General features: G+C 48.6%; 1 protein-coding gene across 4 annotated transcripts in view; it reads right to left on the bottom strand.

Moving 5' to 3' along the window:
* Window positions 1–3,429: 3,429 nt before the first annotated feature.
* The window catches only part of HNF1B (HNF1 homeobox B), a 64,815-nt gene continuing 40,253 nt past the window's right edge, over window positions 3,430–27,991 (bottom strand). For 2 of the 4 annotated variants that reach the window (XM_003929062.4, XM_003929063.4), the window contains exons 6-9: window positions 22,208–22,340; window positions 18,334–18,528; window positions 16,409–16,527; window positions 3,430–4,398 (exon numbers count right to left, since the gene is read on the bottom strand). In XM_003929062.4, coding sequence (XP_003929111.1) covers window positions 4,378–4,398; window positions 16,409–16,527; window positions 18,334–18,528; window positions 22,208–22,340 — 468 coding nt within the window. In that variant the 3' untranslated portion in view covers window positions 3,430–4,377. The remainder of the gene's footprint in view (window positions 4,399–16,408; window positions 16,528–18,333; window positions 18,529–22,207; window positions 22,341–27,991) is intronic. The other 2 variants (XM_074388038.1, XM_039476626.2) reach the window with 2 other exon arrangements.

Genomic DNA, 27,991 nt, shown 5'->3' with positions numbered 1-27,991 from the left:
TTAAAAAAATTCGCTTTATCCATTTCTTACCTTCAAACTTCATGATTAATTAGGGAAAATTTAATATATCGGTTCATTAATGATGTCAAGACAATATGGCACAGGAAAGAACTCTTTCTTTGGGGAATATAACAGTGTGTATCTGGTGAAAAATAAAAGGTGGGGGAAAGAAACATGTTGTTTTTGTGTTGTGTGATCTGTTGGCATAAACGTACGTATGCAGATCGTGTGGAGCCTGCTTTGGTGTCTCCTGCTTTTGAGGTTGTCCCCCTCGTATTTGCTTTGTGGTCTCTCCCTTAGAAAGTGTTTTCTCTATAGGCACGCACCCAGGAAAAAGCAATATTCATCCAGGCACGTGCAAAGTCCTGCACACTCTAAAGATTCATTTGTAAAATGGTCATGTTATAAATCTCGGCAGACAATCCAGTATTTGTCCAGCCAGAGTGACCTCTGCACTCAGGAGACGAGGAAGAGGGAGGGAGTGGGGAGGAGGGACCGAATGGGCGCTTGGTTCCGCTGGTTGCAATTTCTCATAAACATTCAGCCTGTGTGATGTTACTGGGATGTGTCTGAAGTGTTAAGACGTGGCTATGTCATAGCTCATTTTCCAGAGCAGCTTTGGATGGCATGTTTGAATTAATTCCTAAGTCAAAGGGGGCACACTGACCCTGGTTTTTCTTGGGCAGAAGTTAGCTTCCACCTCTTCCTGACCCTCACTCTTCCATGCTCACTGGGCTCCTCCTCCATGATCCCCAACCCACTTTTTAGAACACAAAGCCAGTTTTAGTTCCGTCTTCCTGGTGCTCTCTATGGCCCTCCCATTCGTGTAAGATCATCACATTTTAGCCCCTTCTTTTCTTTTCTTTTCTTTTTTTTTTTTTTTTTTTGAGACGGAGTTTCGCTCTTGTTACCCAGGCTGGAATGCAATGGCGCGATCTCGGCTCACCGCAACCTCCGCCTCCTGGGTTCAGGCAATTCTCCTGCCTCAGCCTCCCGAGTAGCTGGGATTACAGGCACGCGCCACCACGCCCAGCTAATTTTTGTATTTTTAGTAGAGACGGGGTTTCACCATGTTGACCAGGATGGTCTCGATCTCTTGACCTCGTGATCCACCCGCCTCGGCCTCCCAAAGTGCTGAGATGACAGGCTTGAGCCACCGCGCCCGGCCAAGCCCCTTCTTTTCTTAAGGAGGACAAAGACTCTCCCCAGTTAAGCCTTTCCCTTTTCCTCAGGTTTCCCCTTCCCGACTCAGCCTTGGTTTACCACTTAGATTTGCCATATGCGATAGAAATGAGCAACAACATTTGACTAATTATTGGTACTTTTTTTTTTTTTTTTTTAACCAAACATCAAGTTGGTGACGAAGTTATTTGGAAATATCAACCAAGCCCCAAAGACGACACAAGACTACAGGAGAAGGCGCTCTGGGAGGAGATGATCCTAACACACAACACCCATTGTATATCCAGTTCTAAGTGTTTAACATATATTAACCCTGTTACTTCTCAAACAACCTCCTAAAGTAGGTACTACCATTATCATCCCAGTTTCCCATAGCAGGACACTGAGGACCAGAGAGGTAAATGGTGGAGTTGGAGATTCTAATCAAGGAATTCTAGCTTCAAAGATAATTCAAAGACTTGCCCCCAACTGTGGACCAAGAGCTCAGATTCCCTGACTGTCTGCATTGTATTCTTTCTTATCTACCTGAATTCAGCAGCTAACACTGCATTTTCTCTGCTGTTGGGGGACTATCCCATAACTGTTTAGCATGGAAAAGTTGAATACAGGTTCAGGCGGGTTTTCAGTGCTGATTTTATTTCCTATCCATGGATGTTAAACTGAAATTTGCCTTTCCCCAGGCTAACCCTAGACAGTGACAGCCGGCTGTGATAAAAATGGAACCATCTGTCTATGAGCCGGGGCTCAGGGTATGAAGAGACACCCTGGAGATCAGGTGCTGGGAGGAAGATATGGGGGTTGAAGCTTGCCAATGAATCTTCAGAATATGATTCCCCTTGGCCCTTGCACAGCCAGTGGAGCGTGGTCCTTGTTTGATTTGGAAAGGTGGAGCTAACCATCCTTGGGGCTCTCAGTTGCCAGGGTCAATTGTCGGCATATCTTGGTTCAAATAGGATTTGGCTAGAAAAAGTCTCTAGAGATCGGCTCCAACCCCACCGACCCTCCCTGTCTTCCATCTACACCTCTGCCCAGATGACTTGTTAGGTAAATATGACCTTCTGGCTTGTCAGGGTTGTTACAACAATGCAAGATCTAAAATCTACCAAAAGCAGACGCTTGCTGTTCCAGAAACAACACGAATCCAGATACAGGGCTTCATCTGGGGCTGGAGCTTGAGGCCTGTGTTCCTTTCCTCTTCCTAGAGCTCACGGGAACCATCCAACAGGACATCGCAACTCACGAAAGGGGATCCTGGCCTCTTTCCACATGCAGTGCTTGCTCTTGTCCTCAGCCTCCTCAACCCCGTCATGAACTTCTCTCTTGACTGTTTCAGTCCAAATTACATTGTTAGGGGGAGCCAGAAATCAGGTAAAGTCAGTATTTCCAAATCCATCCACTCCTGCTCTGGGAACATAGTAGGTACTCAGTCAGTTCGCCCAGCTCACGGAGGATTGAATCTCCTACTACAATGGAATTTTGAAAAAATCCATCCCTCACAGTCTGGTTAGCCCCATCTTTGCTTTCAACTTTCACTGGGACATGCTGTACCTAAAAGCGAAAACCCACAGGCCATTAGGCCTTACGCTGTTTGGCGGAAGAGGACACAGCCAAGAAGACAGATCCATCTTCCTTTCCCCTGGAGTCAGCACTGAATTACCTGCGGCAAAGTCCCTGCTGGCGGAGCCTCTGGGCCTTTGGCTTTTTACTGTTTGGACTATTTGTATTCCTTAGTATCCCTACCAGAGACAGAATCTTGGGCAAGAGGTGACATCCACAAGAGCCCATTCTCTTAGTGACTGACAGCCCTAGGGAAGGAAAAGGAAGGCAGGAAGAAAGTCTGGAGTTTATGCTTTAAATGAGGCTAAAACATTTACCCACTGGGTTGTCATTCATCCTACTTTTTGTCTATCACACAGGTCACCCGTCAAGAATCGACTCTACGACTTTACCCCTGTGAGTTGCAGGGAAGAAAAGGGTCCTAGCTTCTGCCCCGGCCAGATTCCTTCCGAGTGACTTGGGGAGTTTCACTGGGGGAATCAACTCTCCTTTACCTCAGTTAGCAGGAAAGCCTACACAAAGACACTGGGAACATGACAGCAAGAGGCCACCTGCCTCTCTACACCCCTCGATGACACACTTAGTGATCCCAGCGGACTACACAGAACATTCCAAAGAGACCAGGGGCCACGGGTTCGTGGCGGAACCATGGCAGGAAAATGATCGAAGACAGAAATATGAGACTCTGGGCAATGATAAAATAAATCATTTTAATGGAAGGCTTTCTGAGACTGCAACTTTTTCTTTTACTATGAAATAGTCAGTTTCCCTGCCCTGGGGTTTCTTAGGGAGTGGTGCACGGCTGGACTCCCACCCCACAGAAAGCTAGCATGTTACTCTGACACGCTACGTTGAGCCCCTCCGGGGATCCAGAGGTGTGTCTTACTGTCAGGAGACTGAAGTTAGCTGGTGGTCAGTCCACGGTATTTCATCCCTGTGAGTGTCCAGGCCTGAGGGAGGGGACAAGGGGCTTCGCTTCCCGCTCAGGGCGTTTCTCCATGAGGGAAGAGAGGGGACAGATCACTTTTGAAATTCTGACTCTGACCTTTACAAAGAAAATTAATAGACACTTTAGTATTATATACAGGGCAGAGGGGAGAGGACACGGAAGGGAAATTGCACTTAATTACAGTAGTTTATAGTTTACAGCCATTGGACAAATTTACTTCTTTAAAAGAAATCTCAAGATCATTTGGGATGGGGCGGGGGAAGGAGTCTGCGGATATTTACAGTGTGTTTGGCTCAGTTCAATAGCACGCGTCCTCCTCTCCTCGTTTCAGTAACAGATTCAAGTTTTTGCATCAGTTTGTTCGATGAAGGATCACAACGTAGAAACAACAGCTTTCTTGCTTCCTCTTCGGGGGCGGTTCCTTGTCTCCCACCTCCAGGACAGACAGGAGTCCCTGACATCGTGGGAGAGGCATCGTGGCAATACTGCACAGAAGGGAAGCTGGGCTCTGGGCTGTGCCTCCTGAGAGTGGATTGTCTGAGGTGCCAGCAGGACGCCCATCAGGTAAGCAGGGACCTCTCGCAGGTGCTTGTCAGGTCACCGGGCTTCTCCATGGCGGCTGCCCAGAGGGTGATGGTGGGGAAAACGGGCTCCTTGCTGCTGTGCACAGAGTGAGTGATGTGTGGGCATCACCAGGCTTGCAGAGGACACTGCAGAGAGAGAGGAGGGAGAATGCTCAGCTGTGTCATTTGGCGGGGACATGGGCCATTAGTTTGGCTTCTCCAAGGGAGCTGACGCCCAACTCAACCAGCAAAGAGCAGCAGGTGGAGGGCTGGGGGCCTCCTGTACGCTCAGTTCTGCAGTTTTCATCCTGAGGCAGACTTCCTGCAGGAAAACCTGGGAGCCGGCCTTCCCGGCCACTTCAGAAGACAGAAGTGAATCACTGGGGACCTTTAACTTGTCCTAACTTGCTGACCTGACTCCTGAAGTTGGGCTCCTCTTTCTGTGACAGTGGAATTTATGGAGTGCTCAGTGTGCTTGAAAAAGCAGCTGGATGAGAAGCTCTTGCCTCTTGGGGAAGCAAGGGTCTCTTCCTAAGACCTCTAAGAGCAGAGGTCTCCTGAATGAACGTTTCTCAAACTTTAATGGACTCACAAGTACCAGAGAGCCTGTTAAAATGTGGATGCTGGTGCAATTCTGATTTATAGGCCTGGGGTGGGCCTAAGAGTCTGCGTTTCTAATAAGTGCCCAGGGTATGCCAAGGAGGCTCACTAGGGCGGCCAGGCCAGAAAGCACACGAGAAAACGACCACTCACACCACTCATCGGCAATGGTGTTTTGCAGATGGCAAAGTGCTTTGTACGGGTTTCTTACTTTGGGCTAAGAAACTCATAGGACCAGGGAAAGGATCCAAAGGCTGAAGCGCCTCTGAGGCCATCGTTGAGGATGAGCCAGGGCGGGAGACCCCAGAATGGCCGGAGAAGGCCTCAGGAGGAGCCACCTCACCCGACTCAGGGCGGCCTCGCCCAGTGCCTGGGCCTTATTCATTTGAATCGTCCTGGAGCGTCATTGCTCCCCGTTTGACTTCCGGAGAGTCTCTTTTTGGCCTCCCTCGGCCTCCTCTTTCCTTTTTGCTTTTGTTGGTATCTAAGGTTCTGCCTTTGACTTAGTGGCTTATTCTCTCCAGATCTGCCCCCCCGCCCTCCAAACACACACACAAACACACACACCCCAACACCTACCAATACTGCTAAAGGCCACTGTTACCTCATTGATCAGTGCTCCGACCATAGCCCTTTAGGAGGAGACCATTATGTGTATTTGACAGATTAGGGAAACAGGGCTCCAAGTGAGTCAGCCAATCGTCCAAGGTTTGAGAACTAGGAGAGTGTGGAGCCACAGCTTCAAACCAGCTGTGTTGGTGGCCACTCCGAGTGTGCTCTTTCTATCATGATAGTAGCTGAGGAGCCTTCTACTGAGCTTTGTTCTCTTGGACAAGTTACTGTCTCTGTGCCTCAGTTTCTTTCCCTACAGAATGGGAGTTGCTGTGGGATTGGATGAGTTGACACCTGTGGAGTCCTGAGAGTGGTCCTTGGCACAACTGTTATGAACACGGGGTTCTTCGGCCCATGCTGCTCCTCGGTGCTCTTAAGAGTGGGGCTGCAGGCTGGGCGCGGTGATTCGTGGCTGTAATCCCAGCACTTTGGGAGGCCGGAGCTGGCGGATCACGAGGTCAGGAGTTCGGGACCAGCCTGGCCAATGCAGTAAAACCCCGTCTCTACTAAAACTACAAAAATTAGCTGGGCATGGTGACGCATGCCTATAATCCCAGCTACTTGGGAGGCTGAGGCAGGAGAATCCCTTGAACCCTGTTGTGAACCGAGATCGTGCCATTGCATTTCCAGCCTGGGCAACAGAGCGAGACTCTGTCCCGAAACAAAACAAAACAAAAAGAGTGGGGCTGAGCAGCGCGTGCATGTGAGGAGACAGGCGTCTGACCCTTCTACGTTCTTGAGACACTGGTCAGGATCCTCCGATACCCTTTGCCTCCTCTTCCTCCCCTGACCCTCCCCACTCTCGAGTCTCTTTACTTCTCACTATCAGCCTTTTCCCAATTTTCCGATTTCAGGTGGAGGAGAGAGAAAATGGCTTGTGACCTTGCAGGTTTCAATAGAAGAGCAAATAAGAAAGGCAGATAAGGAGACGCCAGTGAGATTCTATGACCTGTCATTAGGGATGGGCTTCCCAGCTATCAAATGTTTGCTCACATAATAAAATGGTGGCAGAGCCCAAAATGTTGTCAAAGGACTTGGAGTTCTTTGCCCCCTTCAGAGTCTAAACACAAACATCTGATAAGGGTGCACTGTGGTCCCTCAGAACTGGAGGCCCAGCACACGCAGCCCCAGGGGGGCCTTGCCCAGAAGATCTCTGAACGATCGCAGGGCCCTCCTTCTGAAAGGCGTGGTAGCTGTGCCAAACGTGCAAGGCATTCTCATTCTAAGATACGTAACAGTAAGAGTGAACATTCTCGAGGTCCTCCTGTGAGCCAGGCACCGTGCTAAGAGCATCACTGCCTCGAATTCTTACATCGACCCTTTGAAGTAGGTGATTATCATGACTTCATTCAACACATGTTTGAGTGCCTACTGCGTACTTAGTACTTTTTTAGACACCGGAGACGCATCGGTAAACAAGACACTGTCCACTTCGTTACAGACTTTACCTCCTAGTGAAGGCTTCGAATAATAAACAAGTAAACAAATGTGCGCGCGTACGCACACACACACGCACATGCACACACACGCACACACACACACACACACACACATGCACACAGGCACATGCACACACGCACACACAACTTTAGGTGGAGATGAGTCCTCCACAGAAACCTAAGCACAGAGGTTAGGGTAGCTTGGGGAAAAAGAGATTAACTTAGATGAGGGCATCCGGGGAGGCTTGTGAAGGGGGAATACCTGAGCTGAAGGAAATGAAGGAGCAAGCATGTAACAATGCACGGAAAAAGAGCTCCAGGCAGACACCACAAACGCAGGAGTGCTGGAGTGGGATGCTTCAGCTCTGGCACAGCTAACGCTGCGTGGGCAATGGAGGGAGGAAGACGGTGAGATGTGCGACACTGGAGGTAGCATCATTACATGGGGCCCTGCACGTCTGTCTCTGTTTTAGTTTGATTGTAATGGAAAGCTGCTGGAGAGTTTTGACAGGGGATCGACACGCTTGATTTCTCTTTGTAAGAGATCACTCTGGCGGACAGACCGTAGCTGGGCAAGGGTGGAAGTGGGAGATGGGCAAGGGCCGCTGAGATGAAGGAGACTGGGCTGGGACTAGGCCAGTCCTGATGGGGGTGTGAGGAGAGGTCAGATTTGGGATGTATTCTGGGCCCCCCAGGAGAACGTACTGATGGACTGGATGTGATGTGGAGAGAAGAATCAAGGATACGCTCAGCTATCTCACTGGAACGGCTGGTACCAGTCTTGGAAATGGGGAAGCCCACGGAGGAAGCGGTTTTGGTAGGATGAAATCAGGGCACAGTGAAGACTTCCTATTTTAGGCCTGTTGAATTCGAGAGGCTTATTAGATCTTTTAGACATGCATGTCCCTGCCGAAGAAGGATGGTTTTGGGAATGGGCACTCAGTAGGGAAGACTGGACGGTAGACAGAGTTCTAGGAGCCGTCGGTGTGTACACTTGTCCGAAAGCCACGGGACCGGAGGAGATCACCCAGGAGTGAGCATAGACAAGAAGAGGCCAAAGAGCGAGGCCCGGGCCCTCCAACACGTAAATGCTGGGAGGGTGAGTTGCCAGCTGAGGAGATGAGCAGTGGCCAGTGCCACAGGAGAAGAACCAGGAACGGTAGTATATTAAACTCCCGCGGAAAAAAAGGAGGGAGCGATCGGCTGTGTCAAAGACAGAGATTGAAAAGGCACCACTGGAATCAGCAGCCTGGTGACTTAGTGAGCTGGACATGGTGGGGTGTGAGGACAGGTGGGTCACTTCTATGATTGTGAACTTAGGCGACATTCACTGTGACTCCATTACTTAAAAGTCCTGATTCTAATTCTGGTTTTACAGATGAGGGAAATGTGGTCTAGAGAGGTTATAGGTAAGCAGAGTTTGTGCTCCTCACCTCTATGTAGATCACTTCTTTCAACCCCCTCAACAGGGAGAAATAAATGCCCTTTGCCACTGAAAACCCTTTTCCCAAACTCAGAGACACTCGGTGGTGCCAGCGGGGGAAGTCAAGAGTGACCCAGCTTCCATGGGCTGGGTGTTTCCTCTGCGACAAGCACCAAGGAAAGTGTCTTACAAGTCTTTGTACAGTTAGTCCTTTCAGTGATCCCATGAAGGAGATAGCATTATCTTCATTTTACAGGTGAGCAAACAGAGGCTCAGAGAGGCTAAGACATTTCTATGAGGTCACACAGGTAGAAAATGGTAGAATCTTGAGCCCAGATTGATGCTCCCAACCATCAGAGCACTCTGCTTCCCCACCCAGTGAAGAAGTCGGGAGAGGGCTGGGTGCCGTGGCGTGATCCCAGCACTTTGGGAGGCCGAGGTGGGCGGATCACGAGGTCAAGAGATCGAGTCCATCCTGGCCAAGATGGTGAAACCCCCTCTCTCCTAAAAATACAAAAATTAGCTGGGCGTGGTGATACACGCCGGTAATCCCAGCTCCTTGGGAGGTTGAGGCCGGAATATTGCTTGAATCCGGAAGGCGGAGGTTGCAGTGAGCTGAGATCACGCCATTGCACTCCATCCTGGGCAACGGAGTGAGACTCCATCTCAAAAATAAAGAAAGAAAGAAAGTTGGGAGAGAGGGAACGGCTGAAGGGGACAGACGATAAGGCCACCCACCTCCCCCTTTTCAGTGCCCTGACTAGTTACTGCTCTGGGGACCCTCTCTTGACTGTCCCATAAACTAGGAAGTCAAGCAGCAGGGAGAGAACGCTGTGGAAACAGGAGGCGGCTCACAACGCGCCCACACTTGTTCTAACTGAGGTCAGTGCTCGCTGTGGTCTTGTCTCTAGTCCAGTGGGGCATTGATAAACTCAGGCAGAAACCCACTCAGAGGTGACTTGCCAGCTCCCAAGAGTTCGGGAGGGGGAGAGGTAGGTGCTGTGGAAGGGACAGCTAGGCAGTAGCTGCAGAAGGATTCTTTGCAGCAAGAGGTCCCAGCCTGGAGTTCCTGACCCGTAATCTCCAAGGCCCTTGGGGCATGTCTGCCTTGGCAGCAGGAAGTACTGGAATCAGACGGATACGAGTACAAACCCTGGCTTTAGCCTTGTACCTGGCACAACATTGGGTTACTATGGGTGCTTCAAAGTGGACATGGGAAGGTGAATGTCGTTTAATAGGTTAAGAGTGAGAAAACCCGTCTGGAAGTCCAGCTCTGAAATTTGTGATCTGTGTGAACTTGGCCAGATCCATACCCATCTTGGAACCTGTTTTCTGCTTCGTAAATCAGGTATAAAAATAACAACTTGGCCGAATGGGTAAGCGGGTTCTCCAGGAAAGGTAAGCTAGAAAAGCATCTGGGGTGCTGCTTGGAAAACGGAGGCATCAAAAAAATACAAGTTCTGCATTCATTCATTCGTTCATTCACGCGTTCACTCATGTGTTCGTTCATTCTTTCTTATTTACTGAACATCTGCGATAGCCCAGGCCTTTGGCTAAGTCCAAAGGGCATGGGTGCTTTGAGAGGCCCTGAACTATTTGCTTTTTTCCATGGAAGTGGGTGAGCGAGTGTCTGTGTATCAGCAGGAGAATGGGAAACAGGGATCTGGAGCAGGCTGATTGAGAGATGGTAGCAATCCTGAGACATTTTCTTGTCCCAGACTCCTTTGACTGCATGGAGAGCAAGCACTGAGTTGGACATTCGGAGTCACTAAGCTGGGTGCGCGGTGGCTCACGCCTGTAATCTCAGCACTTTGGGAGGCTGAGGCAGGTGGATCATGAGGTCAGGAGTTCGAGACCAGCCTGGCCAACATAGTGAAACCCCGCCTCTACTAAAAATACAAAAATTAACCAGGTGTGGTAGCACACACCTGTAATCCCAGCTACTCAGGAGGCTGAAAGGCGAGAACTGCTTGAACTCGGGAGGGGGAGGTTGCAGTGAGCCAAGACCACACCATTGCACTCCAGCCTGGGTGACAGAGTGAGACTCAAAAAAAAAAAAAAAAAAAAAGCAAGAGTCACTGGAAGAGGAAAAAACTATCTCCTAAAGGATCACAGACAGGAGAGAAAACAGGGAGGGAGCGACCACTTTTGAGTGCTTGACGATGTACGAGGCACTCTGTTAGGCACCTTGAATATTTTGTGAGATGGGGATGGGATTTTTCCCATTTACAGATGAAGAAACTGAGTCTCCTAGCAGAGAATTAACTGCCCAAGGTTATATACCAGGGAGTGATGGAGCTGAAATTAGCTCAGGTCTGCTGGCGCTTCCTACCACCGTACAATGCCTCTAAAACAGCACTGCTCTGATGTGTCCCTTTGACCCGAGCAGGGTGCATGCTAATTGTCCGGTCCAGTGCACCCATCAGCAAGTAAAATGCTTGGAGAAGCCCTGCCCAGTGGCATTTAACTCTGTGTAATCCAGCAGTCCCCCCAACATATTTGACCAAGACATCCTTCTCTCTCCTCATGTGTATGTCCCTGATACCTAGCGATATGGTTTAGATGTGTGTCCCTTCCAAATCTCATGTTGAAATATGATCCCCCGTGGTGGAGGTGAGGCCTAGTGGAGGTACAGGATCCTGGAGGCAGATCCTTTGTGAATGGCTGGGCACCATCCCCTTGTGATAAGTGAGCTCTTACTCGAGTTAGTTCACACGAGACCTGGTTGTTTAAGAGTGTAGGATCTCCCTTTTCTCTCTCTTGCTCCTTCTCTCACCAAGTGACATGCCTACCCCCCCTTTTCCTTCTGCCCTGACGGTAAGCTTCCTGAGACCGCACCCGAAGCGGATGCTGGCACCACACTTCTGTGCAACCTGCAGAGCCACGAGCCAATTAAACATATTTTCTTCCCAAGTTACCCAGCCCCGGGAATTCCTTTATAGTGATGCAAATGGACGAACATAAAAAAATGGTACTGGGAGTGGGGCATTGCTATAAAGATCCTTTAAGATGTGGAAGCAGCTTTGGCAACGGGTAGCAGGCAGAGATTGGGAGTTTGGAGGACCAGAAGACAGGAAGATGAAGGAAAGTCTGGAATTTCTTAGAGACCTGCTAAGTGATTTTGACCAAAACCCTGATAGAAATATGGGGAGTGAAGGCCAGGCTGATGAAGTCTCGGATGGAAATGAGGAACTTATTGGGAACTAGAGCAAAGTTCACCCTCCTTACGCCCAGGCAAAGAACTTGGCTGCATTGTGTCCATATTCTAGGGATCTGTGGAAGTTTGAACTTAAGAATCACAGCCTAGGGCAGGCATCCCCAAACTTTTTCCACAGGGGGCCAGTTCACTGTCCCTCAGACCGTCGGAGGGCCGCCACATACTGTGCTCCTCTCACTGACCACCAATGAAAGAGGTGCCCCTTCCTGAAGTGCGGCGGGGGGCCGGATAAATGGCCTCAGGGGGCCGCATGCGGCCCGCGGGCCGTAGTTTGGGGACGCCTGGCCTAGGGTATCTAGTGGAAGACATTTCCAAGCAGTAAAACATTCAAGAAGTGGCCTGGCTGCTTCTAACAACCCATGGTCAGCTATGGAAGCAAAGGAATGATTTATATTTGGAATGCTGGAATTTATGTTTAAAAGGGAAGCAGAGCATAAAATTTTGGAAAATTTGCAGCCTAATCCTGTGGTAGAGAAGGAATTCAAGTGGCCTATGGAGCAACAACTTGCTAGAGAGATTAGCTTGACTAAAGAGAGCCATGTGCTGCTAGCCAAGACAATGGAAAAAGGGCATGGAAGCATTTCAGAAATCTTCTAGGCAGCCCCTCCCATTACAGACCCAGAGGCCTAGGAAGAAAATATGGTTTTGGAGGCCAGCCCAAAGGCCCTGCTGCCCCGCACAGCCTTGGGACCCTGCTCCCTGCATCCCCACTGCTCTAGCTTCAGTCCTGGCTCAAAGGGTCCCAGGTACAGCTTAGTCCACCGCTCTAGAGGGTGCAGTCTATAAGCCTTGCACAGAATTCAGGAGTGAAGAAGGCTTGGCAGCTTCCACCTAGATTTCAGAGGATGTGTCAGAAAGCCCGGGTGTCCAGGCAGAAGCCTCTTGAAGGGGCAGAGCCCCCACACAGAACCTCCCTCCACTAGGGCAGTGCAGAGGGGAATCATGGGACTGGAGCCCCCACACAGAGTCCCCACCAGCATACTGCCTAATGGAGCTGTGGGAATGGGCTTGCCACCCTCTAGACCTCAGAACGGTAAAGCCACTAGCAGCCTGAAACCTCAGCATGGAGAAGCCACAGGGGCAGAGCTGTCCAAGGCCATGGGAGCCCACCTGGCATGCCAATGTGTCCAGGATGTGAGACATGGAATCAAGGATTATTTTAGAGCTTTAAGGTTTAATGTCTGCCCTGCTGGGTTTCAGACTTGATGGAGCGTTATCTCTTTCTTTTGGCCAATTTATTTCTTTTGGGATGGGAATGTCTACCCAACGCCTGTACCACCCTGTATTTTGGAAGTAAGTGTACATATAAGCTCCTAAGTGGAAGGACTTGCTCTTGAGTCTCAGATGAGACTTTGGACTTTGAGTTAATGCTGGAATGAGTTAAGACTTTCACTTTGGGAGGCCGAGGTGGGTGGATCACAAGGTCAAGAGATCAAGACCATCCTGGTCAACATGGTGAAACCCCGTCTCTACTAAAAATACAAAAAAGTAGCTGGGCATGGTGGCACGTGCCTGTAATCCCAGCTACTCAGGAGGCTGAGGCAGGAGAATTGCCTGAACCCAGGAGGCGGAGGTTGTGGTGAGCCGAGATCGCGCCATTGCACTCCAGCCTGGGTAACAAGAGTGAAACTCCGTCTCAAAAAAAAAAAAAAAAAAAAAAAAAAAAAGACTTTCGGGGACTATTGGGAAGGGATGATTGTATTTTGCAATGTGAGAAGGACATGAGATTTGGGAGGCCAGGGGTAGAATGATATGGTTTGGATATGTGCCCCCTCCAAATCTCATGTTGAAATGTGATTCCCAATGGTGGAAGTGGGGCTTTGCGGGCATAGCATCATAAATGGCTTAGCACCATCCCCTTGGTGACGAGTAAGTTCATGCTTGAGTTAGTTCACGTGAGATCTGGCTGTTTAACAGAGTCTAGGGCTAGGCATGGTGGCTCACACCTGTAATCCCAGCACTTTGGGAGGCCAAGGTGGGCAGTTCACTTGAGCACAGGGTTTGAGACCAGCCTGGGCAACATGGGGAAAAAAAAAAAAAAAAAAAAGCAAAAATCCGACGGGCATCATGGTGTGTGCCTGTAGTCCCAGCTACTCTGGAGGCTGAGGTGGGAGAATTGATGGAGCCCAGGAGGTTGAAGCTGCAGGGAGCTGTGATTGTGCCACTGCACTACAGCCTGGGTGACAGAACGGGACCCTGTCTCAAAATATAAAAATAAATAAATAAATAAAAAGAGCCCAGGGCGTCCCCCCTTTCTCTCCTGCTCCCATTCTCGCCACGTGATACGCCTGCCCCGCCTGCACCTTCCGCCGTGATTGTAAGCCTTCTGAGGCCTTCAGCAGAAGCAGATGCTGGCCTCATGCCTCCTGTACAGACGGCAGAACCGTGAGCCTTTTAACCTCTTTTACACGGCCTCAGGTATGTCTTTATAGCGACACAAACAGACATCGCGATAAGCCATACATCTGAACACACCAGCAATGAATTTGAAATCCCTTTTGGAATAGAAGACCTTAAAAAAAAAAAAAAAAGAGCAGAAATGCCATCAGGTCTCGTTCAGAACTCACTGCTGACCCTTTGCCTTGGGAACAGAGGTTTTACAAACTGTCTTCGCCTTGGGTAGCTTCTGCTGTCAGGAGGCAGCACATTTACCCTCATTTAACTTCACTCTGCCTCTCCCATTTCTCCCTCTCTTTCACCTTGTCGGAAAAATGTTTCCTGACTGGAATACAGCAAGTGAGCTTACTTTCTTACTCTTGTTCCCCACCACAGTAACGACAAGAGTGGCAGCAGTTGCCACCGAATTTTAAAGATGGGTAGTGGAAGGCAAGTATTTGGAGCCAAAGACCAAAGCCTGAGGGTCCAGCTCTAGAGTTTATCATCTGTGTGACCGTGGGCAGGTCACTCTTCATCTCTGGGCTTTAGTTTATTTCTTTGTACTTAGGAGGTTGCAGTAAAAAGGAAATGATGAGACAATGTTCGTGAGAAGTATAAAGTGTAACGTGCCACGTGAGTGTTTTTCATCCTTACTGAGTGTAATAATCGTCCTCATCATCACAGAAATGAGTCTACTGCCAGACTTCTGCAACATCTGGGGACACGGAGACAACGCCATTCTGGGAGGCCACACACGCAGCTCCAGGGTCTGCTGGCCACTCTGTCCAATGGCGAGGAGAAGCCAGTGGGGGGGGCTGGTGCAGCGTCTCAGGGAGCATCTTAAAGTATTTTGATTAAGAGACCATTTCCTGAATTCAGAGGACTTGTTTCAACAAGCAAGCATCAAAGTCAACTTGGGAAAGACAGGAATAATTAATCACGGTCCTGTCTGGGGCTGACCAAGCGGCAGATGGATTGATAAACCTTTCAAAGGGGAAGGTATTCCCAAGGAGGGCTGCTGCGCCTGGCTGCCCCCCTGATTGAGATTTGTGAGCACAGATAAATGTTTTCCCTGCTCACTACAAAGAGTGGGAACTCGCACGGGAGTCGAAGGGCAGGGTAGCGAGGGCTTGTCCTTTCATCTTCTATTGGGTGAGAGAAGAGTAGCAAAGCAGGTCCCACACACCTCTCCCTCTACCCCCGGCTCCAGAGCCCAGCTGCCCTGGCCATGTGTATGTTTCAGTGCCCAAGACACCAGGTATTTAATCTACACCACGTTGCTGAATCCTTAGAACAAGCAGATGTTACGACTCCCACTTTAAAGATGAAGAAATAAAGGCTCAGGGAGGTCAACGTCACCAACCAAATGGCAGAACGAGGAATAGAATCCACCTGCTCCACTACGCTCTAGGGCTGGGAGGAGTTTGGGGCAAAGGAAAGAACAGAGAACCCTGATCCCATGAAGGAACCTGCCGGGAAGCCCAGGGCCGTGGATGAAGTGTGATTTGCAGGGCTTTGATGAAAAAAAGATCATCAACAAGACCAAATTCTGCTGAGAGCCTTTGACATGAAGTTCAAGGTTGTCACCTACTTATCTAGTAATCAATAGAGGCCAAACAGTTCTCACACTGCAGACACCAGCAACTAAAAGATATCATTGTGTTACTCTGGAATCTTCACCTATGTTCAGACATCTTGTCCTGTTTTCTAACTCTCGGGGTCTTCTTGCGGTCCAGCAGTGAGCCTCGCCATCAGCTACCCGTCTTTACTATCCTATCACCTCTATTCGGAGGTGGGACTTAGTCATCAACTGAAACAGTGACTAAGCCTCTGGATTCCCCACTTTCAGTGCACCAGGAAGTTGATTCTCAATTTCTTGATAAAACCCCAAGTGGATGCATACCCCTGGAAAAGCCAGGCTGTCTACTGGGGAGTCCCCATGGGTTGGCCTAAGTGGGTCATTCCCAGAGCTTATGGCATTCTGGGTCTAGCCTGGGTCCAGGGGAATCAGCCTCAGGACCTCTGACTTCCTACTCACTTTCTCCACTGACTACTTCGTGGAGCCTCAGGGATCCCTCTTGCAAAGCATGGACCTCAGCAGGGGATCTCTCCTCCTGAGCCCTCCTTGGAAATACCTTTTCCATAGACCATTGATCATTCTATTAGGGAACACTCAATTTCAACACCTAAGCGCTCTATGTCATCCAGTCTCCAGTGACCTATCAAACTTCTGTCCCGGTTTGGTGCTTTTATTGGGGAATCTGGGGAAGCAATAATAAGCCCTTTCAACCTGTGGCCTTTTCTCTCTCTCTCTTTTTTTTTTTTTTTTTTTGCCCTGGGACCTTAAGGATTCCCTTTGCAAGTAACAGGGAGCCTCAGAAGGACCCAACTTCTTCTGGCCAAGTGCATGCTTGCCACGCCCTCTGCACATCAATAGCCTTAGTCATATCCTCCCCACACCCCAACCCCCGCAAATCCTGCTGGCGTTACCTGTTTACTTGAAGACATGTTGGTGAGCGTGCTGATGCTGCTGGTATCTGTGACCACCATTGCAGATGGAAACCGGGAGGTGTGGGAATACTGGGGGGGTTCCTGCTTGTGTGCATACACTGGAGAGAGAGCGAAGACAGAATCAAGGTGCATACCCAGGCACATACCCAGCTCCAGAGCCCCCATCCCACACCACAGCTCCTATTTCCCCAGGCAGATAAAAGGGTTGGTGGATTTAAGTGAGGATTTTTTCATATTAGTGATCTATAAGATTCATGTAAATTTTAAGTCACATGACCAACTCCTGAAAGCATGTGGACTCTTGGCTGTGAGGGAGAGACCAGCCTGTTCTCAGAACATGGGGCCTACCAGAGAGGCCTCTAGTACAGAACAGGGGTAAAGATCACTGGCCAGTGCCTCAGCTTGCCCTTCCCATGCAGGGAGGCAGGTTATTTCCTGGTCCAGGGCACCATGGGCTCTCTCTTCATGGGTGGCCAGGCCTGCTGGGCCTCAGCAGCCTACAGGTCCCTGGTGACCACTCTCTGACTGTCCCACCCAGGCCTGACCACTGAGGAAGCCTGGCCAGGGGAAGGGATAGGGGCAAATGGGGAGCACATTGCCAGGCTCTGGGAGGATGGGAAGTGGGGCACATGTGGTCTCAGACTCTGCTACAGGCTGTGGCAGATTTTTAGAAGCCACTAAAATGTGATTGGAATGTGAGATGGTGCTCAGAAACCAGCTCCACAGGCCCGGAGGGGGGATTGAGCCCTGAAGATAGAAGGCTGGACTTGGCTATTCTCTTTCAAACCCACAGCTTAGCCGATGCAGCTAGGGAAGAAACACAAATCTCTTTCACCATCCTTGCCTTCTAGGAGTCCCTTTATAAATAGTCTTTATAATTCTTTATGCTTTCCAAAGGCATTTCAGCCCGATGTTTATTTCTTCTTCATAATGACCCTAAATGCACACTATTTCCATTTTTATGGATGAAGAGATTGGGCTCAGAGTGGCTAAGTAACTTGCATTAGGTTACATGGCTGGTAAGTATCACAGGCAGGATTTAAATCCAAGTCTGTCTGATCTAAGACTAGTGCTTTATACTGAACACTTCCTTGGGGTTTCTGAAGCAGAGAAGCCATGATTCACCCCAAACTCCTGGGTCACGGGCTGCAGCCAGACCTGGCCAGAGGACTGGAAGCCTGGGACACAGGATGGAGGGCAGAGAAACCGAGGCTGGGACTGGATGGGAAATAAGTGGTTGAGAGGAGGCTTAGGGTAGGTATAGAAATCAAATACGAGAAACAGTCTGCGTGCAGGCATGCAGGGGTAGTGGGGAGGAAGAGACTCTAATGCCCAGGATGGCATGCCCCTGGTATTTTTCGCTTGTGTTCACGGTTCTTGATTAGAGGTGTTTGGGGTGTATACATTGGAAAACATGGGACTCTAGAAGATTCTTCTTCTATCTTAGGGAAGGCAAACAGGATGCAAGTTAGATGCCAGCTCTGATCATTTCATAATGGCTGCTTAGAAGTTTGGATTGCAAAGGCTAAGCTGAGGTTCACTGGGAAAAGGTGCCGGTGGTTTAAGGGCGCTGTCCTTTCCAGAGGTGTTAGAATGGGAAATTGGGCTGAGTGTTCCACCTGCCGTCTATCTCCAACTCCCCTTCACCTGCAGGCCTACACCCACTTCTCCAAATCTTTCCGTAGTGATCTCAGGGGTAGACAAGAGGACTAGAAAAAGTACAGCAACACACAAGAGTTATCCTTGACCAACAGTCTTGGTTGGTGGATCATAGGCGGGAGAAAGTTACTTCCGAGAAAGTGCAGACCGATAAACTTCCGAGAAAGTTCGGACCCAGAGAGGGAAAGTGGTTGGCCACCGAGGGTCCTTAGTGCTCCCTCCCCACTACATGCCCGTGTCCTTACTGTGTGAGTTCTGCAGCTGAGTCACAGCAGCCATGAAGGGCTGCTGGGCCATGTGGCTGCCTGGGCTCTGCTGCATGAGGGGCTGCTGGTGAGAACTGTGCAGCTGCTGGGAGAACTGGACGGGCTGCAGGGCTGCCAGGCTGCCGGCCACGCTGTTGATGACAGGGACACTCTGTGCTTGGGAGGTGTTGAGGCCTGTGGGAGCAAGAGGAAAAGATCAGAGACGGCGTCTGGGAGGAGGAGAGGTCCACGGATGTCATCGTTTGAGCCCCTGCTCAATGTACCAGCCACGGGGCTGAGCCTGTGACACAGGAGATCGCACGCGAGGTGAGTCTAAGACACGAAGACTTGGAGAGATGAATGTACTTGCTCAAGTCCCACAGTGAGTTGTGGGTTGGAGATGGGTATTAAACAGATCTGATTGAAGCCCGAGAGTCTCCCAGTCATCCTGTGGCCTCCCACATTTAGCTCTCTTGAGGTTACTAGGGCCCTGGAAAAGCTGGCTCTTCTTGCCTACTCCATCCGTGCCAGGCTGTGAGGCTTGCCCTGGTGCCTGCAGGGCAGAGTTAAAGGTGTCCACACCGAAGCACAGGTTATTGCCAGATCTATCTGTCCAGTAGAGGGCAGGAGTGTGCAGGAACCCAAATTTTGATTAAAAAACAACTTCCAGAGTCCCAGAAGTATGAAGTTTGGAGACCCTTATTCAGTAGACTGTACAAAGACCCCAAGAGAGGTCAAGTGCCAACTCTCTTGACTGTAACAGAGAGTGGAGAAAACTGGACACAGCCAGTCTCTGAAGCGGGCGTCTCTTATCTGGCAGCATAGGGCTTGTGGCAGTAAAAGGACCAGGTTTTAGAAAGAGGAAGTAGTAAGTTCAAGGCTGACTCTTGGCAGGTACAGTGGGTCTTGCCATCTTTCTGTTCTGCGGATGTCGGGGTCCCTGTGACTGGGAACTGCGCCTGTATTCTGAGGCCTCTTTAGAACCTGGGCCAGCGCTGTGAGGAGTGGATTCCCTGGTACCCACGCTCTATCTCTCTGTCTGAGAGAGACACTGAGGAATACAGCTAAGGCAGGGTTGGAGTGGGGACAGGACGATCGGGAGAGAAGCCACGGACCTACGTCCTGGGTCTGCCTGTGTTCCTGTGATCTTGCTTTCTGGGAAGTGGGGGTAAAGAATGGGATGAAGAAGCAATCCAGGGAAAGGTCTGTTTTAGGTGGATGCGGCAGAGACACCTAGAGGGGGTTTCCTGAGATGGAGAGGGTTTCATAAGCCGGTTGGTGGGAAGTCTTCAATGGAGATAACACAGAGTCCTCCACAATCGCCTACTCGGAGCTTTAGCTGATACTGTTATCAGAAACCTACAAGGTGAGACCTCTGAGCAGAAAGGACAGGGGGATAATGCCACTCCTGGCTTTCCTGGGTGGGGGCTGGGGGGTGCGATCCTCTGATCACCCACAGAACAGCACTGTCTCCAGTTCCCCAGGGGGCTCAGTGTCTCCTCAAGCCGGCATCTCACCAGATACCTCGATTACCTTGTTTCCCTCTCCTACCTCCTGCTTCCGGCCTAAGTCTCCCAGGAAGCCCCATGGATTTGCTCTTTCTGAGAAATCTCTGAGGGCGCCGCTGCTGCTCTTTTTGGGAAATCACTGCCCAGAAAAGCAAATTATCCTGCGTAGAGTACATGACATCTGAAGACATAGTTCTGAAACCTGCATGTGCTTCAGAAGTCGTCTGGGGGAACTCTTTAACAAAGAGACATTCCTGAGCCCCACCCAAGACCTAATGAGTCAGAACCTTCAGAGGTGGGGCCCAGGAATCTTATTTTCAATGCAGTTTGTGATCCTGATGGACTGAGAGCCACTGATGCCATTCCAGCTCCCTCAGTGGGTAAGTCTTGACCTTTTCATCTGTTTCTGTTTCTGGGCACTGGTTCCTGCTTGGGAAGTATGCTATCCAGTCCGAGGAAGACACGAGGAAGAGAATAGGATAAAGAGATGAGAATGAGTAGAGAATAAGGATTTGGCCCTGCCAAATAATCTGTTACCATCTTCTCCACGGGCTTCTGCAATTCTGAGGCTGGGCCTGGGGTACTCAACACGTCAGTCAGTTAAATGAGGATGCCTGCAACCAGTTCCTCGTCTTGATGGTCTGCAGTGTGGGACCTCTGTGTCTCAGCAGTGTTCTGGTGATTGTCACCATTCCTCATGCGCTGTTTACCCCAAGTGTACACAGATAATGTACACACACAGCCATCCTTCTAAAGTCAGTGTGCACTCTGGTGTACCCTGCCTGAATAGGAGATTAAGGATCGTTGTGAGACGATAGAGAAATATGAGTAGAGGAAATTAGGAGGAACAAAATGGAAAGATATAGACTAGTCCCAGGCAAAATTTTAATTCAGATGGCGCCTAAGGGGGAAAATGTATACATATAAACTATATGGCAGTGAAAGCTTAGCATGGGAAGAAAGAAGGTAAGTGGGACAGTTTATTATTTTGGTTGTAGAAATAAGGAAGTAGAATATCTTCCCCATGGGGCTTTTAATCAAATCTTCTAAATTGCAAGCAAGCTGGTTTTAGGTATCTTATCTCATTCTCAATCCAAACTCTGATATTCGTATAATTACCATATTCTATATACCAGAGGGCCCAGTCAAAAGGCAGTACATGTAAAATGATCATTTATATTGTGAGTCCTCTAAATGCTTCTCCAATCCCATTTTCCTTCTGTCGAAATAAATGCACTGTGTGACAATTTCCAAGACGCTAAGGACAGAGTGAAAGCCACATATACTCATTCAATACATTTGTCTGTCATTCTCTTCGGTAGTGAGAATCCAAGTTCTGACGCTAGCTAGAGCTGATTTAGGGAGAGAAGAAGAAAGATGGGGCAGAAACAAAACAAAGAGGTGGCCAACATGGGCCCTAGACAACCATGAGCAAGGTCAAGAGGACAATGGGGTGACACAAGGTTGAAAGAAAGCTGACCAACGTGCTACCCTTAGATCTCTCCCAAGACATCCCAGCAATACGTCCAAGGGTCACAAGGATGGTTTTCAGAAACAATGACTTGGCCTGAGCTGTCACAGTGAAGCTGAAAATATGCTGACCACTCATCAACGTGAAAACTCTCAAAGAGACATCCCCACCCACAGTTCACTTCAGCCTTCCCATGCCTCGAGATGGCCCATCTATGGGACGCCACGGGCTTGCTGTTGAATATGAGCCTCCTGGAGTTGGAGGGACCCGATCGATCTCCCTGTCTTCAGGCATGTGCCAAAGCAACCTATTTCTCCTTAAAGTTTTCAAGGCTCTCGGATACAATGACAGTTTCCGGGTCCCCGCTTGGCGTATTTTCTCTGCTGGCCAAGGAGGTTTCAGATACCACACAAAAGTCCCTGTTTAGAAGGACGCCCGTCATTCTTACTTCATCGTCACCAAACATAAAGAATCTCCTGAAAAACCTACCACCTACTTAGCGATAGGAATGAACTCAAGACAAAGTATACACTATTATATATATTCATGCTTCAGAGATTTACAAGCATGTTCACGTTCACTGTCATTTGATCACTTCAACAACCTATTTTATAGACGAGGACAGCGAATCTCCTAAAGGTTCAGTGATTTGACCCAGGACGCACAGCTGCTAAACTGTGACCAGGATCCAAATCCACTCCATAATTCTCTCTTCTCTTAGGCTAACCAATCCAAATATCAGATTTAAGGAGACAGATGAGAAACTAAAGAAGTTAAACCAAATCTACAAGCTGTGGGTGAGTTTGAAGACCTATAGTTATTTTTTACCATATTAATTTGCTTCCCATTCTTCTTCGCCCTGCCCCCAGGTTTTCTGACCAAGAACAAAACTTACTTTGTGCAATTGCCATGACTCCAGAGAGGGGTGTCATGATGAGGTTTTGAGATTGCTGGGGATTATGGTGGGAGAGGCTGTGGATATTCGTCAAGGTGCTGACCGGGGGCAAACCTCCTCCCGAGACTGAGATCTGAGGGAGAGAAAAAAAAAAGCAAGAGAAACATGGATGGACGTGGGCTACTGAGAGCAGTTTCCAACATGATGTGACTTAGTGATTCCTTGGCCCAGCTAGTTCTCAAATTCCTTCCTTCCTTCACTCCATAACAATTATTGGCTGGGAGCAGTGGTTCATGCCCATAATCCCAGCACCTTGGGAAGCCAAGGCAGGAGCACTGCTTTAGCTCAGGAGCTCAAGACCACCCTGGGCAACATGGTGAAATCCCATTTCTACGAAAAAAGAAAACACACACACAATTATTAAGTGTCTACTGTGGGACAGACACTATTCTAGGTGCTGAGGATACAGCAGTAAGGAAAACCGACAACGACCCCTGCCCTCATGGCACATCTATTGTTGACTGTCTGAGTTACTAGCCAGCTTCAGAAATTACTAAGGGTTGGGGGAGATTAGCCATTTTAGGGTGTCTCTACTTTTTCCATATCTCCATTACACATAACGAAATTTTTTATTTCTTTTTTGGTTAAGAATCCTATATTGTCATCACCATTGTATTTTAATGACAGATTAGTATGAGAAAGCTACTGAGCTTTGTGTATTTACTTGGTACATGACCCACTTCACTAAATCCTATTAGTGTCTTTTCCTCATTGATTTTTTTCTCCAAGTAGGCAATTGTAATACAAGCATCTAATGCTAACAGGGTCTTTTCCCTGCTAGTACTGATATATCTACATGTCCTATTGCATTGCTTAGAGCTTATAGTATTAAACAATAATAGCTGTCATGGATGTGCTTGTTTTGCTTCTGATTTTATTAGTCCTGTTTCCAATGTTTTCCCATTAACTATAATTCTAATTTAAGGGTGCTATCAGTTTTATACACATGTGTACTTTTTCATGATAAATAAGTTTACTACTTACAGTTTCAAAATATATTTTTTTCCTTTTTTGAGGTGGAATCAAGCTCTGTCACCCAGGCTGGAGTGCAGTGGTGTGGTCTCGGCTCACTGCAACCTCCACCTCCCAAGTTCAAGCGATTCTCCTGCCTCAGCCTCCTGAGCAGCTGGAACTACAGGGGCTCGTTACCATGCCTGGCACATTTTTATATTTTTAGTAGAGATGAGATTTTACTGTGTTGGCCAGGCTGGTCTTGAACTCCTGACTTCAGGTGATGTGCCCACCTCGGCCTCCCAAAGTGCTGGGATTACAGGTGTGAGCCACTGTGCCCAGCCTCAAAGTAATTTTTAAAGTTATTATTAAGAAAGGACTGGGCCATCTCATGCTGAACTAACCCAGGCGTGGCGTGCTTGAGAGCCTCAGGAACCCTGAGAGGTGCTTTAGGGTTAGGATACACCAGATATCTGAGTAACTCAACTTTCCTTCTTCCATCTTCCACCTTCTGGAGCTCTTCAGACTATAGGTCTCACACCAGCACCCAGGTAAGATGCTATCTCCCACCCTGCCCTTCTGGTCAACCCCATAGCGTCCAAGGTTAATTTGAAAAAGAAAGCAAGCAAAAACCAAACAGGTTTGTTTGTATTTTTAAAATAAGCATCAAGAAATGAGTTAGGGGTCACATGACCAAGAAGGAATTCTTACCACATCAAACAGGAGAGAACCAGCCTGTTTGCTGGACTTGTTTTTCATAACGTCAGAGTCATTAAAAAAAAAAAAAAAAAAAAAATCGTAACCCGCCCTCAGACTGAATCTCCTGGGTAATGTAGTTCCTTTGGAGAAAGTCAACCAAGTGACAGTAATTTCTCTGTCATTTCAGCGTTTTGTTAATGGTGTAAGAGAAACGTGGAAGCCAATGATAAAAAGAATTTAAATGTGTGTGGCTTTAGAATTTGTGAAGTGCTTTCACTGATGTCCTTAACTGATAGTAACACAAATAGGGCAGGCATTATTACTATCAGTCCCTATATTACAGATTAAGAAACTGATCTTCAGAAGAGTTGAGACTATTTCTATGTCACTTGACTTGTAAGTGAAAAAGCCAGAATTCAAATCAAGTTTTGCTGGAGCTTAAATCTTATCCACTTACTAAGGGAAACCTTGATCAAGTTACTTTCCATTCTAAAACGCAACCATCATTAAAAAAAATTTTTTTTTTGAGACTGCTCTTGCTCTGTCACCAGTGCTGGAGTGCTGTGGCATGATCACAGCTCACTGCAGCCTCAAACTCCTGGAATCAAGCAATCCTCCCACCTCAAACTCTGGAGTAGCTGGGACAACAGGCATGCACCACCATGCCTGGATAATTTTTTTTATTTTTTGTAGAGACAGGGTCTTGCTGTGTTGCTCAAGCTGGTTGTGAACTCCTGGGCTCAAGCAATCCTCCTACCTCACCTCCCAAAGTATTACAGGAATTACAGGCGTGAGCCACCGTGCCTGCTACCACCTCTATTTGGCTCCTGGACTGAAGGAAGCTAGGACACCGCGAAGGCTATCAGTGGTGATCCTTACGTGGTAATTTGGAAAGCCTGAATTATATTCATGCTGTCATGGTCTCTTCACTATGCTGGGTGCTTTATCTACTTGTAATCTACAAGGTCGGTATTATTATCCCTATTTCATAGATTAAGGATACTGAAGTTTAGAGAAGTTAAGAAATGTGCTCACGTGGTAGAATTGGGGTTGAAAGCCAGCTATCTGCCACCAAGGCCTGAGCTTTTCACAATTAGGCATATTGCTTGACGCTGTGAAAGCATCCAGTATGTGCTTTTCTCTTTTCTTTCTTTTTTTTTTTTAAAGGTTCAACATGCACAGACTGCAACCCTAAACTTGGCCAGTGTTTTGTCAATGCATGACATTTGGGCACAGGGGTGGGTAGGGGCAGACAGTGCAACAGAGAGTTCAAATGGATTGGCCTTATTTCCAAAACCAGTCCTTGGGGAAAGATTTCAAGGCATGTCCTAATGAAAGTCAGCACGCAGAGATTGTCATTCCTAGAACAGGGCTGACCCAAAGAACAACAGTGCCACAAGCAATCTTCACACCAAGCCTATGACACAGGCTTCATTATCCCCCATTTTACAGCTGAAGAAACAGGTTAAGCAATTTGTCCGCCCTACTGCTGGCGAATGACAGAGCCAAGACTTGCACACACTGATTCCCTTGCCTGCATGCTTTTTAGCCGTGCTCCACTCTTGCCCTGGTGGACCAAGATCCACGACGGACATGTTATTATATTAACAAGAAAACAGACTCTTGAAGTTGGGCATCCGATGATAGTGACATAACGTATGCACCAGGGTGCTAGAGACAAGAGAAAAGCAAGTCCCTGCAAACAAGCTTCCAGTTACTCGCTAGCGTTGAGGTGTGCAGTCTTGGTCAATCATCAATCCGGTAGCATACCGCTCACTGAAAGCACTGCCGAGCAGAACAGGAAGCAAAAAGTGTGTCCGCAGGCTGCGTTTAGAGCAGCCCTGGCCTGGGTGAGGCAGCTTGCCTTTTAGGAGGAGGAGTGGCAGGGCTCAGAAAACCCCCAAGGACCTTCAAGCCATGAGAGCTGAGACTTGGAAGGTTTTTCCACACTGAGAAGTCAAGATCTCTTCCACAAGGCCTCCTTCTCCACGGAAGTCCGGGTCACCTCAACCCTAACTTGTTCGGGACACTCTTGAGAAGTCATAAAGACTCATTTGTGCCTCTCACAGGTAACCGCCACAAATGGTCCTTTATATGGAGAAGAATCTTTCTTAAGGGATAGGTGGGCGTAGGAGAAGGGGGGCTGCAAGATGCCTCCCCCAGGAGCGCCCCTTCATTTTTGTTTGCAGAGGCTGCGTGTGACCAGGGAGAGCAGCTCAGGTCCTCCGAAACCAGAATTGGCCGGGCCACTGCTCCCCTCAGAAACCACACTTTGTTTTTCCTCCAGGGAGCCAGGGACCCGATCACCTGTGACTCACCATTTCTGTGTTGCCTATACAGCACACACGTCAAGATCTACAATGGCCTCTGCACCCTGCTGGGCCCTCACCCATCCCGGCCCCCACTCTGGGAATGTGTGCGGCTCCACCTTCGGTGTGGAAGTCAGGAAGCTGTGGCTCCTCCCTCCCCTGAAAAACAGATCATGACCCAAAGAACAGGGCTTTCCATTCTCTACCCTTGCCAGCGTCGTAATGCCCCTGTTTTCCCACAAGCCACTGTCTCCTGCCCTCATGTCGCTAGAGGATCAGAGCCTAATCCGAATTAGAACCTAGTTTGTTTTATTTATTTTTTATTATTATTATTATTATTATTTTTTTTTTTTTTGAGACGGAGTTTCGCTCTTGTTACCCAGGCTGGAGTGCAATGGCACGATCTCGGCTCACCGCAACCTCCGCCTCCTGGGCTCAGGCAATTCTCCTGCCTCAGCCTCCTGAGTAGCTGGGATTACAGGCACGTGCCACCATGCCCAGCTAATTTTTTGTATTTTTAGTAGAGACGGGGTTTCACCATGTTGACCAGGATGGTCTCGATCTCTCGACCTCGTGATCCACCCGCCTCGGCCTCCCAAAGTGCTGGGATTACAGGCTTGAGCCACCGCGCCCGGCGCTATTTATTATTATTAATTATAATCTTTTGAGACAGGGTCTTACTCTGTTGCCTAGGCTGGAGTACAGTGGCATGAACTCGGCTCACTGCAACCTCCGCCTCCCAGGCTCAAGTGTGCTTCCTGCCTCAGCCTCCCAAGTAGCTGGGATTACAGGTGCAAACCACTACTCCTGGTTAATTTTTGTATTTTTTTTTTTTTAAATAGAGATGGTGTTTTGCAATGTTGTCCAGGCTGGTTTCAAACTTTCTGGCCTCAAGTGATCCCCCTGCCACAGCCAAGTGCTGGAATTACAGGTGTGAGCCACTGCACTGGGCCTGGAATCTAGTTTGAAGTAGAAAATTCATATTCAAGTTGTCCGTTCTTCACCAAGTGTGCCCAACTTGCCTCTGGGTGTGAGGCCGTGGTTATGGATATAGAAACTTTCATTTAATGAGAATGATATCGACATTAACACGACAACAACAATGCTGTGATTTCTTATTTCCTTTGCCAAACGCTGCAGAGTATTTCTCCTATCTTATCCTACTCATGCCCCCAACAAGTCTGTTGTTACCACCTCCACTTTATAGATGAGGAAAAGCGATCATAAGCAGTCAAGTAACCTGTTCGAGGCTGCACAGCTATTAAGTGCTGGAGCTGGGATTCGAACCCGGGCAATTGGAACTTCAAAGTCGGCGCTTCTCCCGCCCTAAGCATTGCCCCGCCCCATTTACCATTTGCGCTGTGATCTTCGCTGTCACGGCCTTCCACGTCTTTCACTGTTCCAGTTCGGGAAGCTGCTCCCCACCGCCTCCTATCCACTACATCCTGACTTGCTAATGGCTCTCCTTGTTTGTACCGAGGCGATGGTAAGGAGGAAGATGGGGACTGTGTCAAAGTGAGGTGCTCTCTAGGTTAAAAAATTGGCTTTGGAGGCCTTGGGGGAGGGATGCATGAATGTTTTATCAACACAAATGTCATTGGCAGCCCCAAAACAAACAGTGTCCCACCGGGCTTGCTCCTTTATGAGGCATTCAATCAATAACATGAGAGCAGAACTCTGTCAGATTTATGGGCTGGGTTCAAACCGAACACCTCTTCTACCCGCCAGAGCCTGGGTCACCAGCACTACCTCTCCCTTCCAACTC

Source organism: Saimiri boliviensis, chromosome 17 (assembly GCF_048565385.1).
Source record: "Saimiri boliviensis isolate mSaiBol1 chromosome 17, mSaiBol1.pri, whole genome shotgun sequence".
Taxonomy (NCBI): Eukaryota; Metazoa; Chordata; class Mammalia; order Primates; family Cebidae; genus Saimiri; species Saimiri boliviensis.
Note: the sequence above shows the minus strand (reverse complement) of the source record. Positions and strands in the feature narration are given on the sequence as shown.